Source organism: Marmota monax, unplaced genomic scaffold (genome assembly GCF_021218885.2).
Source record: "Marmota monax isolate L192 unplaced genomic scaffold, Marmota_monax_Labrador192_F-V1.1 WCK01_AAM20220418_F8-fsc00024, whole genome shotgun sequence".
NCBI lineage: Eukaryota > Metazoa > Chordata > Mammalia > Rodentia > Sciuridae > Marmota > Marmota monax.
Window position 1 is genome coordinate 2,450,838 of NW_026695224.1, and position 16,001 is coordinate 2,466,838.

The 16,001-nt window shown below is 46.3% G+C and overlaps 1 protein-coding gene across 3 annotated transcripts in view; it reads right to left on the reverse strand.

Annotated features, from left to right (window-relative positions):
- The window catches only part of Abcc12 (ATP binding cassette subfamily C member 12), a 62,048-nt gene that overhangs the window by 18,177 nt on the left and 27,870 nt on the right, over positions 1-16,001 (reverse strand). The window contains exons 14-21 of one of the 3 annotated variants that reach the window (XM_046435014.1): positions 9,903-10,037; positions 9,719-9,794; positions 9,564-9,635; positions 6,393-6,482; positions 5,636-5,739; positions 3,641-3,838; positions 2,705-2,931; positions 381-518 (exon numbers count right to left, since the gene is read on the reverse strand). In XM_046435014.1, coding sequence (XP_046290970.1) covers positions 381-518; positions 2,705-2,931; positions 3,641-3,838; positions 5,636-5,739; positions 6,393-6,482; positions 9,564-9,635; positions 9,719-9,794; positions 9,903-10,037 — 1,040 coding nt within the window. Of the gene's footprint in view, positions 1-380; positions 519-2,704; positions 2,932-3,640; positions 3,839-5,635; positions 5,740-6,392; positions 6,483-9,563; positions 9,639-9,712; positions 9,795-9,902; positions 10,038-16,001 lie in introns of those variants that run through there. The other 2 variants (XM_046435015.1, XM_046435017.1) reach the window with 2 other exon arrangements.

The following is a 16,001-nucleotide window of genomic DNA, read 5'->3' on the forward strand; positions in this document are numbered from 1 at the left end:
AAATGTGAACAGGGTCGGGGGTGGGGCCTATGAGCAACTTTTTCTTCTTTGTTTCTGTTTTCCTGAACTGAACACATTTTAGCCCTTCGAATGAAAAAAAAAACAACAACAACAACAACAACAAAAAAAAAAACATAAGGTTGCATTCTGAGGTCATCCTGAATGAGTTCCCCTAATTCATATCTTTTGGGGCTCCAGATGCTGGGAATAGAGCCAGTTCTCTGAGAGTGTCCCTGCCCAGTTCCCAGCTCATCAGTCAGACCCCAGCAGTCCAGACTGCCCTTCTTAGAACCACAGAGGACATTTGTTCCTGCAACTTTCTTTTGGGGTCAGGCAGGAAGCAGGGAGACCTCGGGGCAGGGGCCCAGCCCAGGACTCACTTGTTGATGCAGTCTTCCTTTTTGTCATAGGCATGGATGACACCCAGACCCTGCATGGAGGAGGTGATGTGGGAAAACCAGGGTGACCGGCTGATGTTCTCCACCTTCTTGAGCTCCTGGACTCCTCGGTGGAAAATACTGTGAGGAAATCAAGAGGGGCCAAGAGAGCCACAGAGCGGGGTCTCAATGGGCTCGCCCTCGCACACAAAGCTCCAACCATGCACTCAATATGACAGTTAAGTCAGAGATGGTGCCATCTAAGTTAAGAGAATGCACCGTCTACCCTTCTTCTGTCAGAGTGCCCTGTCTGGTTGTGTGAAAGACACACACCTGAAAAAGGTGAGCATGCGGTCCCTTCATTTGCTCTCACACCTAAGTGCTTCTTGTCGTGCCGCATAAGACATAATTCTAGTCTTTAAAGACCAGAACTTTTCATAAGGTTCAGCCCCTGAATATAAGCCAACCACTTTAGATGCTCAACTAGAGAAAAAAGCGATCTCTTCTATCTTGGAGCGAAACCTGGTTGTCACATGCCAATGTGTGGTCTTCTAAAGGCATTTTCAAAGACCATTTTGAACTAACATCAGGATAGCCTCGGGAGTTGACTTTAAAACCAACCCCCCACGGGATGCTTCCCTTTGCCTGGAAGCCCCAGGAAGCCGAGTGAGCAGGACACCAGTGGCCTTGGGCTTCCACATTAGCTGGCTGCTTATGAGACAGAGTCTAATCCCGCCTCCAGACTCTCAGATAAAACTAACCCAGGGGAGCGAGGGAGGAACCTCATTAGCTCAGAACTCAAGTGAGTTGGATAAAAACATTTGGCTAATTCGGTCAGGGCCAGCTCTGGTCTGCCCTGTCTTTAAAGCAAGAAAGTATGGGTGCAGGGCAGAGAAAAACCTTATGCTAAGTCAATCAACACTATGAAGAGGACAGCAGACTAAAACAGGGATTACCAAAATGAACCCAAGTCCACGGAATCCACTGGAGGTAATGATATCCTTTCCTTTGTAAAGAACTTGCAGATTTTTTTTTTTATTTGATTGTCCCAATAAACACTTGAGGTTGGAGATTGTGGCCAGGTGTCCTTTCTCAGAGTCACAAGGGATACTTTAGGGAGAGCCTGGCTCTCCCAACTCCCAGGGTACTTCCCACCACACCAAGTTCCCATACAGATGCCAAGTCCAGCTCCCCAGCCCCAGGGCCTCTCTACCCACATGTGCCATAATCCACTGACACCATCTATGAATTTGATCATTAAACTTCGACAATCCACAACCAAACACATAATTGTGACTACCCTAACCACCTCTCCTCCTATGTCCCCTGTATCTCCTCTTTGCACATAACTTCCCCCATCTGGGGTCATCCTTGGCTTCTCCCATCTTCCTAATGCCCCAAATTCCACCAGCCGTGCAACCCCAATGAGTCTACCTTACAAATGACTCTTGAATCCATCTTCTTTTCTCTTCCCTCTTTTGTGGCCTATGTCTGGTCCTTGTCAACTTACACTCTAAATCTCTAGTCTGCATTCAATTGCACTTTATTTTTAATTTACACAAATTTATAATCTAGTCATTTGATCCTCACAGCAACCCCCTCTGAAGCAGGAGAGGCATATATTCAGTTTGGAGATAAGAAAACTGAGCTTTGGAACATTTCTCAGGCTTCTCCAAGGTTCTCCAGCCACTTTGTAGCAAAGTTGAGACTCTGGCACCATTTTTTTCTGACTTTCAACCTTTTCCCCTCACTCAATGCCCACCATCTACCTGCTGCTAAGAGCCTCTGACCACCCCAGGAATAGGTGCAGCTGTATCCCCTGGGAGGCTGGGATCATTGCCACCCTCCTGCCATCCTCCAGGTGGGCAGGCAGAGCCTCGGCAGGAATCCCCAGTACAAAGCAGGCTTTTCTGTAACTCTGCCAATGATTAGGATGCAGGTTATTTCTCAAAGTTCACAGCATAAGAATTGGCCTCCTCTCTCTCTCTCTTGCCAGTAGCAGTAACGGCAGAGTCCAATGGTTAAGAACATAGCAGACAGACAGCAACCATGGTTACTAGTTTCCTGGCTTTGGACCAGTGACAATCTCCCAGTCATATCCACCTCTCAGGGTTGCTCTGAGGCTAAAATGCCAGATGTATCCAAAGCACTTAGCACCTGGTGTTTAGTAAGTGCTAAACATCAATGTGCTCTACCATCAGAGGGACCGTAAAGGCTCACTATCACCTGATACCCAGCCGTTATGCATATCAACTCTGTGTGTGTGTTTGTGTGTGTGTGTGTGTGTGTGTGTGTGTTTCTCCTTTTTAAATGGTGTGTAGACCTACCATAAAAGGATCAAGAAGATTATAGCAAGGACAGCCAGGACCAAAAGGACAGCGGGAAACACGGCAGCCAATATCATGAGAATAAACACCACCATAAAAAACTGCTGCAGAAAGTTCTCGGCGTGAAACGGCAGCCTCACATCCAGCTCATCCATGTCTTTGGAAAAACGATTCATTAGCCTGCCAGTGGGAGTCGTGTCAAAGAAGCTCATTGGGCTCTTTAAGATCTGTGGATAAGAGCAGAGATTCAAACTGGGTTGGGGAGAGTGTGTGGCAAACCCTGGCCACTCTGCTGGGGCTGGAATTGTGAACTCAGGGCCTGGCCTTTTCCTGAGGGTACAACTCAGTGTGCCAGGTGATCTTGAGGAGGTGAGGATGGATGCTACTCATTTTTTTGTGGGCGTCAGGTGTGGGTGTGGGGAGATTCTGCCTCTGTGTGTGGCCTGCAGGTCAGGCTTCTGCAAATCTGGGATGCAGCCTGAGAGGAGAGAGGCTTGTGCCTTTGGAGGAAGAAGGGACGTTTTCCCTCCCTAGGGCATTTAGAAGACAAGTTCCATTTTGCCTCTGTCCCCTCAAAGTGTGACCCACACCTGTACACTCTGGAAAGAGCCCTCACAACCAAAGGCTATGGCAATGGAGTGTGGAGAGGGTGAGAAGTCCTTACTGTACTCAGGGCTAGCAGGAGCAGGAGATGCCCTCTTGGCCTGAACATTTCTGCTCCCTACCTCTACCTTGTCTAAGGGACCATGATGCACCGGTACAGTTCCCTGGAATTGACCTTCATGACTGGTAATTAGATATGTGGGAGAATCCTAGCTGTCTGCAAACTCCATGAGAACTGTTCTCCCCCAGGCCCCAGCACAGTGCCCAGCACAGAGGAGGGACCCAATAAGCCCTGTGAATAGTGGATGTGCCTGCGGCCCCTGGTAACTGTACCTTATCGAACACTTGGTCGTGTAGCGAGGAGGACGCCATCAGTGTGGTCTTGGTGAAGGTCAAGCCTTTTATAATGCCAAACGTCAGCACGAACACCATGCTGGCTGCATATACCCACTGGTACATGTGCTGCCCGATGTCTGCCAGGATCTTGCCGATTTCACACGTGCTCTTGTTGCTGTGGGACCCACAGGTTATCTTTGAAGCAGAGCAAGAGAAGCACCATGAGTCAGTAAACTATTAAGAGAAGGGAAATTTTTCCAGAGAGAAGAAAACTAAAAAGAGGCACATAATCATGAAGAATGAGTCTGGTGGGTAAAATCAAATCAGCTCCCTCTGGGACTTAGGAGCTTAAAATGGTTCCTCCCCAAGGGGCACCTGACTTATGAGCATCAGACAGTCGGGGGGGGGGGGAACAAGGCAGATGAGCTAGGCGGGTACAGGGAAGCCATCCCAGAAGCTACCTGTGCCTCAGAGGACCAAAAGTGATGCTGAGCCAGCAAGATCTAGAAACGACAAGGAATCTGGATGCCGTGAGGGCTAGATGAGGACCAACTGGCAGGGCTGCCCAGGGATTTTTAGGGGGCACTCAGAGGGGCTTCTTACAGTCTCTCCCCTTTTCTTTTCCCAACGGCCAACTGTGAGGGTGCAGGTACACTACCCTGGGGGTTCCCTGGTTGGGGAGAGCGAACACAGAGGGCTCTCGGAGGATTTGAAGAAACTGTAGCTCCAAGTTGCCCAGGGAGAAGACAATTTCACCAGCATGTCCAGGGGGGAGGCCATCTTTCCCTCCTCCTCCTGAGAAACTGGCAGTTTCATTTTTCTTTGGGCTCTGTGCTAAAAGTCAAGAGTGCCTTTGGGGAGCAAACAAACATCTTTCTTCTAAATGCCATTCTGCTGATTACACTAATAGAGGAAATGTAAACCAGAGGTGGCTGATGGATGAACGCCTATAAAGGCAAAAGCAGCCCTGGGGAGTCAACTGATAAAAGGCCCAACTTGGAGGAGGGGTTTTCCTGGGCCTTAGGTTGAGCCCACAGCATTGAGGGATTGGGGCAGATGCAAGGGTCTGCCACCACTGCTGCCTGGCTCCATGGCCACCTGGGAAGGCACCCAGCCTAGGAGGTGGCTTCACTTCAACCCTATGCCTGAGGCTCTCCAAGGAAAGGGCTCTTTCTTGGGGAGAATACATATGTTCTAGGAGAATACATATGTTCCAGACATGACTCTCTATTTCTGCACAGTGCAGGTCACCCATGGGCCTCTTCCCTTGGGAATGGCCTCTGGAAGCTGCACCAAGCAGCCTCTCTCCTACCCAAACTTCCCCATGTCTGCGCACATTGGTTGTCATAGCAACAGAACTGTACCAACCAAAATGTAATCTCAGGGGATGGGCAGGCACCTTCAGAGCATTCCCTGGGGGTCAGGAAAGCTTTGAAACCACTGGCCATCAGCCGGGAGAACTCCCAGCAAGCTCCAAGGAGATAAAACTTCTTAGTGCTTCCCTGGAGGGGCCCTGACCAAGGTAGAAGCCTTGGGGGTGGGGCAGAAAAAAGGCTTCTGGTGGCCCTGTAGTATTTGCAGACTAAGTCTGACTTTTCCATGTCATGTCCCCTTCCTGCAGAGGCAAAGTTGGAGAGCAGAGCCATGAAGAACCTTCTGGCACCAGCAGTGTCTATGACAAGACGTCAGTTTCTCTCCAGAAGCTTCGTTGGCCCCCCACTGCCCCTCCTCAGAGAAAACTTAGAACAGAAGCTGCAGAACCTCCCTCTCCGGCATGCACTTGACCCCATTTGCTGTATTTGACTAGATGCCCTGCCTGTCTTAAAAAACTGAAGGGGGAACATGAATCATGAGGTGCAAGCAACCAATTTCAATTTCACAAAAAGGGGCAAAAGAACATAAATGAGCTCAGTGTGTGCTGCTGGACTCAGATTTTCCTCCAGCAAACTTTTTGCTCCAGATACAGACTCAGCATTGCCAAATGAAACTCACCTCTGAGCCCTTGTCTAACCAGAGACCCAGCCACCAGTTGCTGAAGGCGGAGCTGCCAATCATCAGGAGGAAGAAGAACATGGCAAAGAAAGAGAGAAAGTACCCTGCAAGAGGAGGTGAGAGAGAAGGGTAGGAGCAGGCTCATCATCCTCAGAGCCCAACCCTTGGAATTTGGGAAGTACCAAGCCTGGGAACTGCATTCTAGACTGATTCAAGATGTCTAGGGGTTGGGCCCCTGAATCCCAATGAGGACATCTATTCCATCTGGTTGGAAAATGGGTCCAAATTGTTATTAGAAAAATCTCTGATGTGCACTTTAATAGAAGCAACCTAGTATTCTTTAAAAGGAAACCAATAAAAACGCAGTCTTGGAGAGAAACCAGAAATGAAACTACAGATATGTTCTGCACACAGAGGTGGGAATTGGGTGCAGATGACAGATAATGAGGTGATTGCGTCTGTACTCAATGATTAGAGAGCCAAGGTGTGGAAGAACCATCGCTGGTTCATGGCTGCTGCCCACTCAGCTCCAATAAAACTGAGTCTGGCAGCTTTAATGGAGATAAAAAAGATTCCATTTAAAAGGCAGCATTATCAGACTTTAGTTTTTAGGGGGGAAAAAATAAAAAGCATTGATAAACAGCCCTAGCATAAAGACAGTAATTGTTAAAGGAATCATAAAATGTGAACCCAACAGTTTAAGAACAGATTTTTAAAATGCAAATTAAATCAAGAAACCCATTGTTTTATACCGAACCTCCAGAAGCCTTAATGTATGTGTGATATGTTTTCCAGGTCACAGTTCCTTCACGGGAGGATTCAGTCTGGACAAGCTGGTGCACAGGAACTACAGAGAAAAACACAAGGCCATGGCCCTCAGTCCCGACCCAACCCCCTGCATACACCACACCTCTGCTAAAGGGACCTATGACCCATCCTTCCATTTGCCTGATGCTTTCAAATTTCTACCATACTTTAGCTCATTTTATTTTGTTTGATTTTCATTACAGCCCTGTGAAGTAGGTGGTATTAGGTCTTTTGAGAAACACTTATTTAATACCTACTATGTGCTCATTCCTGGAGTTCAGTGTGTGCTGAGCTACATTGGTGTTTCTCCAGAAGTCCCCCAAGTATAGATAGGAATGCATGTTCAGGTGGCCCTCAGTACCCACATGGCTCTGCATCTGCAGAGTCAACCAACTTCAGATTGAAAATGTCTGGGGGAAAATTTTCAACTATACTAACCTTATGCAAACTTTTTATCCTGCCCTCACTCCCTCAATAATACAGTGTAATGACTGTTTGCATAACATTAATATTGTGTTGGGCATACACCGAAATAGAGACGATTTAAGGTGTAAGGGAGCATGTGTGTTGGTTATATGCAATTACTATTCCATTTCATAAGGGTCCTGATCAACCGTAGGCTTTGGCATCTGGGGCATTCTCCTGGAACTAATCCCCGGAAGGATGCTGAGGGGTAGCTACAGTTTATTTGGGAGCTAAAGGGAAAAAAAATGAAAGGGAAGGGAAGGTCACAATAAAAAATGTGGCAATCCCTGCAGGCACCTGGAGCTTAATCCCATTGTAGAGAAATCTCAGAGCCAGTGGCGAAATACATCTCAGAGCTTTTTCACATGAAAGGGATCTGAGATTTCCCTATACCAATTCCTCTTGGCCACTGGGGGAGGGGCTACTTCTTGGGGAGGTTAATTCTGCAGCTTGTCTCCTGGCCACCAGAGATAGTCCCCAAGCAAAGGAATGCAGAGGTGGCAGTTGGGAGTCAGGCTGTGTGCACTGAAGGGACAAGGACACCCACAGCCTCTTCTAAAGGGTGCCCTCCTAGGTCAGTTGTTGCATGGATTTCTGACTCCCTCCACCTGGCCATCCCAAGTTCTCTCCGCTCCCCAAGGGGAAGGTGAAAAGTTCTCCGGCAAACAGCATTTTACAGATACACAGATGATGGCCAAGGCAGCTCCCAGCAGCCAGCGCTGATTGTACATTTCTTCTCCCTCCTTCACACAGAAGCAAGAAAATGTCAACTCCCAAGCAGAATTATAAACCATCCTTGGCTTTTATAAACAGTGATAAATAGAGCTGGATGAGGGGGCACCCTATACACGGACTCTTTCACACCTCAAAGGCGGCTCTGTGAATAGAACCACCATTATTCTCTGCCTGGGAACCTGTGTGCTTCTTTGAAAATGGTCAGGCTGACTTTCACGCATTATATCTTAGACTAGAAAATGAGGGAGATGGGTGTGGGCAGAGCCCAAGGAATGGGCACCCTGGCGCACAAAAGGAACCCGTGGAATCCCCTGCAGCCTGCCAGCCCAGCCAGGAGTGTGGCTGGTGCCTCTTTTGCTTTTGCTGGGCTTTAAAAACCACTCTGAACCTTTAACTATGCCTAGGCCTCTTCCCTCCCAGTACCTTACAGAGCACTGAGCACCTGGTGTGTATCCTGGAGGATTAGGTCTCTGGGGCGGGGGATATTTCACAACTTCACTGCCCTCTCCAGTGGAGAGGGGGTGGGAGAAAAGGAGGAGCAGGAATTATTCTCTCCACAGGACCCCTAATCCTGGGCAGCCTAGAGTTTTTCCTCCAAAATATGGAAGAGATGTCTGAGCACTTCACTTCTGCCTAAGAAGCTACAGAGCAGTAAAAATAAGTTGTCTTTCCAAACATGTGTGCCTGTGTCACAAGCACCATCAATGGCACCCAAACCCATTGATTCAGAGACTTTTTATTCCTTTATGTTTTAACATCTCTGAAATCTGGATGTGCCTTCCCCTCAATAGCATATGATATCATTTAATTGGAACAGAGTGTTTTTCCTAAGTGGTATATAAAATAATGGTGGGTTTAAAAATGGATGGCATTTTAAATTTGATGAAAAGCACTTACTTAAAAAAAAAAAAATACCTACACATTAATGAAGATTAGATCTCTAACTTGAAAAGCCATCTTGCTGTGGGTGCTTTGAAGAATTGGGACCCCTGTTCTATCAATATTCAGTGCTAGGCAGGGCACAGGTGGATGCTCTAGGGACACAGAATGGAGGACAGGATGCAAGAATACAGTCTAAGGAGAACTGGACTTTGCCCAGTGCATCTTTCCTCCTCAGCTTCTTGGAATTTCCTCATGCCTTCAACCTCAAACCCTCCACCCTCTCCCCCTTCTTACCACAGTATCCCTAGCAGATTCCTACACTTCCTTGAGAAACCAATTTGGAGGCCACCCCCTCTGTGAAACCTCCTATGTTTGTTTGTTACTCCCACCTCGACTCCCTGTTTTTCTAATCAGTGTTTCCCACAGCTTTCCATTTGCCTAGGATTCCTACCAGACCACAGACCACGAGGTCCCAAGAACTCACACATTGGTTCTTTCTCTCCCAGCCTAGCTTAGTATCTGGCACATAATAGAATGTTTAGTCCTTAATTGTTTAAAGAACAAATAACCATATCCCATCTTGATCCCTTCATAGCTTCACAGTTCTTTCTCTGTGTTCCTCACAAAGGATGGGAAACAGCTCTTGCTGGCTTTTCCCTCTAATTAATCCCTGTGCATTGTTTTGATCTCTCCGGTGAATAATAATAATGACTATTGAGGGTCATTCTGTGTCAGGCACTGTGCTAATCACTTTGTGTGCAGGTTGTCATTTAATCTTTGCAAGAACCTATGAGATTGGTATGATTATGACTCCATTTTATGGGTCAGGAAACTAAGATTTCAATATTCTCAGGATCTTGCTCAAGATCACAGAATTAGTCATGGTGTAGAGCCAGAATTTGAAGCCCCCGGCTTATTTCCCAGTCGGCAGCACAATTCCAGCTACCTCAAATGACGTTCACAATACCTAGACTCAAACGGTAGAATGCCCAACATACACTTGAGTAGTTACACAAGATCATGGATGGTAAATAAATACCTTTTGTTTCTACAAATTCTGTATTGGTTTCAGATTCCTTTCCTTCATCTTTCTCATCTCCTGGAGTCAAAACTAGGGTGAGAAAGAAAGAGAGGTCTGTGTCCACTCTGGAGCCCAGGATGGGAAGAGAGGCGGGATTGGAGCTCTGACTGTACCAGCATCTTCATCCATCTCCTCGGAGCTCTCCTGCAGGGCTTCCACCATGGCTTCGTTGTAAATGTGTTCAGGGTCCTGGAGACAAAATGAAATTTCTTCTGAAAGCCAAATGGCAGAACTTCCTCCAAGGCCAGACATCACCAGGGACGGCTCCCACCCTCTCCAGCCCAAATGCATAGTTACCTTGAATTGCAACCCCCGGAGATTGTGAATCAGTTTTGCATAGTGCCCTCTCTCCTCCATTAGCTCCTTGTGGGTTCCCTTTTCACAAATCTCTCCATCTTCTAACAAGATGACTTCATCGCAAGACTCCAAAAACTGCACAGAGAGTAAAGTGATCTCCAGTAAAAGAGAGGAGAGCCTACACCCCCAGCAGTGCCCCAATCAATCTTGACATTAGGGGCCAAATAATTATTTGTCTTGAGGGGGCTGTCCTATGCATCGTGGGATATTTAGTAACCTCTCTGGTCTCTATTTGTTAAATACCAGTAGATTTCGTTCCCCAATTTTTATTTATTTTTTATTTATTTTATTTATTTATTTATTTTAATTTTTTATTGTTGGCTGTTCAAAACATTACATAGTTCTTGATATATCATATTTCACACTTTGATTCAAGTGGGTTATGAGCTCCCATTTTTACCCCATATACAGATTGCAGAATCACATCAGTTACACATCCATTGATTTACATGTTGCCATACTAGTGTCTGTTGTGTTCTGCTGCCTTTCCTATCCTCTACTATCCCCCCTCCCCTCCCCTCCCCTCCCCTCTTCTCTCTCTGCCCCCTCTACTGACATTCATTTGTCCCCCTTGTATTATTTTTCCCTTTCCCCTCACTTCCTCTTGTATGTACTTTTGTATAACTCTGAGGGTCTCCTTCCATTTTCATGCAATTTCCCTTCTCTCTCCCTTTCCCTCCCACCTCTCATCCCTGTTTAATGTTAATCTTCTTCTCATGCTCTTCGACCCTACTCTGTTCTTAGTTACTCTCCTTATATCAAAGAAGACATTTGGCATTTGTTTTTTAGGGATTGGCTAGCTTCACTTAGCATAATCTGCTCTAATGCCATCCATTTCCCTGTAAATTCTATGATTTTGTCATTTTTTAATGCAGAGTAATATTCCATTGTGTATAAATGCCACATTTTTTTTATCCATTCGTCTATTGAAGGGCATCTAGGTTGGTTCCACAGTCTTGCTATTGTGAACTGTGCTGCTATGAACATCAATGTAGCAGTGTCCCTGTAGCATGCTCTTTTTAGGTCTTTAGGGAATAGACCAAGAAGGGGAATAGCTGGGTCAAATGGTGGCTCCATTCCCAGCTTTCCAAGAAATCTCCATACTGCTTTCCAAATTGGCTGCACCAATCTGCAGTCCCACCAGCAATGTACAAGTGTACCCTTTTCCCCACATCCTCGCCAGCACTTGTTGTTGTTTGACTTCATAATGGCTGCCAATCTTACTGGAGTGAGATGGTATCTTAGGGTGGTTTGGATTTGCATTTCTCTGACAGCTAGAGATGGTGAGCATTTTTTCATGTACTTGTTGATTGACTGTATGTCCTCCTCTGAGAAGTGTCTGTTCAGGTCCTTGGCCCATTTGTTGATTGGGTTGTTTGTTCTCTTATTGTCTAATTTTTGGAGTTCTTTGTATACTCTGGATATTAGGGCTCTATCTGAAGTGTGAGGAGTAAAGATTTGTTCCCAGGATGTAGGCTCTCTATTTACCTCTCTTATTGTTTCTTTTGCTGAGAAAAAACTTTTTAGTTTGAGTAAGTCCCATTTGTTGATTCTAGTTATTAACTTTTGTGCTATGGGTGTCCTATTGAGGAATTTGGAGCCCGACCCCACCGAATGTAGATCGTAGCCAACTTTTTCTTCTATCAGACGGCGTGTCTCTGATTTGATATCAAGCTCCTTGATCCATTTTGAATTCACTTTTGTGCATGGCGAGAGAAAGGGATTCAGTTTCATTTTGTTGCATATGGATTTCCAGTTTTCCCAGCACCATTTGTTGAAGGTGCTATCCTTCCTCCATTGCATGCTTTTAGCCCCTTTATCAAATATAAGGTAGTTGTAGTTTTGTGGATTGGTTTCTGTGTCCTCTATTCTGTACCATTGGTCCACCCGCCTGTTTTGGTACCAGTACCATGCTGTTTTTGTTACTATTGCTCTGTAGTATAGTTTGAAGTCTGGTATCGCTATACTGCCTGATTCACACTTCCTGCTTAGCATTGTTTTTGCTATTCTGGGTCGTTTATTTTTCCATATGAATTTCATGATTGCTTTCTCTATTTCTACAAGAAATGCCGTTGGGATTTTGATTGGCATTGCATTAAACCTATAGAGAACTTTTGGTAATATCGCCATTTTGATGATGTTAGTTCTGCCTATCCATGAACAGGGTATATTTTTCCATCTTCTAAGATCTTCTATTTCTCTCTTTAGGGTTCTGTAGTTTTCATTGTATAAGTCTTTCACCTCTTTTGTTAGGTTGATTCCCAAGTATTTTATTTTTTTTGAAGATATTGTGAATGGAGTGGTTGTCCTCATTTCCATTTCAGAGGATTTGTCGCTGATATACAGGAATGCCTTTGATTTATGCGTGTTGATTTTATATCCTGCCACTTTGCTGAATTCATTTATTAGCTCTAATAGTTTCTTTGTAGACCCTTTTGGGTCTGCTAGGTATAGAATCATGTCATCTGCAAATAGTGATAATTTAAGTTCTTCTTTTCCTATTTTTATGCCTTTAATTTCTTTCGTCTGTCTAATTGCTCTGGCCAGTGTTTCGAGAACTATGTTGAACAGAAGTGGTGAGAGAGGGCATCCCTGTCTTGTTCCAGACTTTAGAGGGAATGCCTTCAATTTTTCTCCATTCAGAATGATGCTAGCCTGAGGCTTAGCATAGATTGCTTTTACAATATTGAGGTATGTTCCTGTTATCCCTAGTTGTTCTAGAGTTTTGAACATAAAGGGATGCTGTACTTTGTCGAATGCTTTTTCCGCATCTGTCGAGATGATCATATGGTTCTTATGTTTAAGTCTATTGATGTGGTGAATAACATTTATTGATTTCCGTATATTGAACCAGCCTTGCATCCCAGGGATGAATCCTACTTGATCATGGTGTACAATTTTTTTGATATGTTTTTGTATCCGATTCGCCAGAATTTTATTGAGGATTTTTGCATCTAGGTTCATTAGAGATATTGGTCTGTAGTTTTCTTTCTTTGAAGTGTCTTTGTCTGGTTTAGGTATCAGGGTGATGTTGGCCTCGTAGAATGAATTTGGAAGTTCTCCCTCTTTTTCTATTTCCTCGTTCCCCAATTTTGACAAGTAGAGATATCGCCAAACATTGTCAGATGTCCCTTGAGAGCCCCCAGTTGAGAATCACTAAGCTAGTCCCCAAAGATCTCATGAGTTCAAAAGCCAGCTTTGGCCCCCAAACAGTGAAGTACATTGGATTTTCCTTTGCTTCTGCTTCCTAATTGAGCTGCCCCTGCTAAGAAATCTGATTGTGGATATTTGGAAAATGAAATTGACAGTCATTGCAGCCATGATTTGGTAGAGAGGAGAAATATCATCTCAGCAATGGCTCTCCTCATATTTAACATGACAAGACTCCCTCACCATTCCCACTGATCCCAGGAGAAGCAGACCATGGTGCGATAGCTCAAGCCACACTCCAAGCCTGGGTTTACACGGGCTTTAACTAGATGATAAAAATACAGCTACATTTAATGTGGGTATCCCTTGATTTGCTCAAACCACTTCTGTTTTTCTCATTTGAATTCTCTATTATTTCCATATCACTCTTGTGATCAAAGAGTTCTGCTAACAGGGGTTTCCCTTCATTTTGGAATAAGACAGAGCTCTCTCCACAGGATTAACCATGGGAGAGCAGGAAGCCCCTCCTGCTCTGTAAACAAGATGCTGTGAGGTTCAAGATGGCTCAACCGAAAGCAGCCTTAGCAACAGGGTCCACCTGAGGTCAAATCAACCTGGGATGCTCTTGATTAAAAGCCTGAAAGACCTGGACATGGTGCTGCATGCCTATAATCCCAGAGATTCCGGAGTCTGAGGCAGGAGGATCGCTAGTTTGAGGCCAGCCTCAGCAACTTATGAGACCTGTCTCAAAATTAACAACAGAATGAATAAAATTAAAAAGTCTGAAAGAAGTAGCTACATTTATTCATTGTCCACCTGACAGGGGTGGGGAAGAGGATTGCACTCAAAAGGTTAAATGATAGCAGCTCATGGCTTGGATGGCTCTGGCCTTTTTGCCTCCCTGGGACTGTCTCAATGCTGGTCTACTTCCTCATAGGGCCTACACAGGAACAGCTCGGCTTTTAATGTCCAGTTGAGGCACTTTCTGACAGAGCCTCTTCTCAGAAGACAACCCCTCACCTTTGCACACCATCTTCCCATTTCTCAAAGCCTGGCCTGTCTCTTATCTCCCAACCTCCCACCGCCCAATATTGCCAGAAGGCGGGCAGCTTTGTTACCAGTTGATTTTCTAGATGGGGAAACTGAGGCACCACTGGGCCTGTTACAGCCCCACAGCCTTTTCTGCCTGTTCCAGGGCCCACTTGGCCCTCCAAAAACTCCTGGCAAAGCCCCCAAGGATCAAGTCCTTCCCCTCTAAGGAAATCAGGTCTCCAGTTTGCTTCAGCCAGACCAGACAGATTCCAGTGGCTTTATTCTGCAGAATCACGAACCTGACCCTGGGTCAGGTATCAGCTGCACTGGCCTCATTTCATTTGTTTCCTCAAGTAAATAGAAGAGCAGTCACCCAGCCCAGCCTCTCAGAGGCATCCAGAGTAAAAGCAGCAGAGACAGAAATGTTCCGGAAAAGCCCCAAGGCTCCAGTTCTGGGGCTCTGAGTCTCCTCCTCCCTGACAATGGATGGGAGGATCAGACAAGGGTTCTGGTGCCACCTGGTGGCCATCTGCATTTTTCAGTACACAAAAAGTGAGCTAAAATGACCTTGGGGGAAAGGTAAACAGACTCTGGGTAGGATGAGGGGGAGGGGGCCAATGCTTGCCTGCTGTCACCCTGCTGGTTCCTGAGTTTCAAAGATAAAGCAGGGCTGAGGTTATAGCTTCCCCTCCAAGAGGACCACTGGAAGGACAGCTCTGACTCCCACTCGCCAGGTGAGAGGCTTTCCCCACCAGGTCCCAGGATCCTCAGGAGGACAACCTTCCCCACTGCAGGTTGTCTCCAGGGACCAGTCACAGGTCAGAGCTATGGTTACATATTTAGCAACTTGGCTGGCCCAGACCTCCATTCCCAGGCACCACACGGGGCTCCAGAAGAAATCCAACCTTTTGCACCCTGACCTACACAGGCAGAGAGGGGCTTGGAGCTCTCATCCACAGCAGCCCAGCTTAGGGCTTCCAGCCCCCTTCAAGGAAACCCAGACAGTCTGTGCCTGCAAATTTTAAATGTTTAGGGCTTTTTCTGGGACCAGAATTCTAGCCCTGGGCTGAGGTCAGCTCAGGGGCAAGGTCACAATGATGGGAAAGCTGGTTTCCTAGGTCTCTGAAAAACTCAGGTTCGTCCTCTTGGTCACTGCCAGAGGATCCTAAAATACTGGCTGCAGTGTCCTGGACCATAATAACCTCATTTGCTACCACCCTCTCTCTCTCCCTGCCCCAGCTTGACTTACCCTTGCAAGGCAATGAGACCTGCTTCCTACCCTCAAACCAGGCCCTTGTTGAACATGGTCCCCAAAGGAGAGAGAAGACAGGGCTTCTGCTCCCCTGTCCCAGTGAGCCTCCCGATGCAGGTCAGTCTCATGGGATATCTCCTCCTACAGGAGATCCCCACACACGCATGCACACCTATATGTGTTGCACATCTAAGGAGAGAGGGGAGAGGGAGACAGCAGGAGGAAGGGGAAACCTGGATTTTCTCGAGATGGAAAAGAATCCTGGATTCCCTGTGATAAAAGAGTCCAGGCATTTGGCAACCCCTTGAGTCAGTCTGAGGTCCCTACCCTGCCAAATTTTCCAGCTCACTCAGTATGACAAAAGTCACTTTCTTCACCAAGATTCATGTCTCTAAGACACATCTTCCCCAAAAGGCAGACAGATTCTGAGCAGGAAGAAACTTCCCCAAAGCCTTAGCTTCACCCCAAAGTCCTGGCCTCAAGCCCCTTTCCCTGAGGCGTGATGACTGGAGCATCTGGGCCTGTCATCCAGAGGGCCCACCACCCCGTCTTCCCCAGCCAAGGTGCCCCTGGCCTCAGGCCTGCCCAGTGCTTGCTGGAGGAAG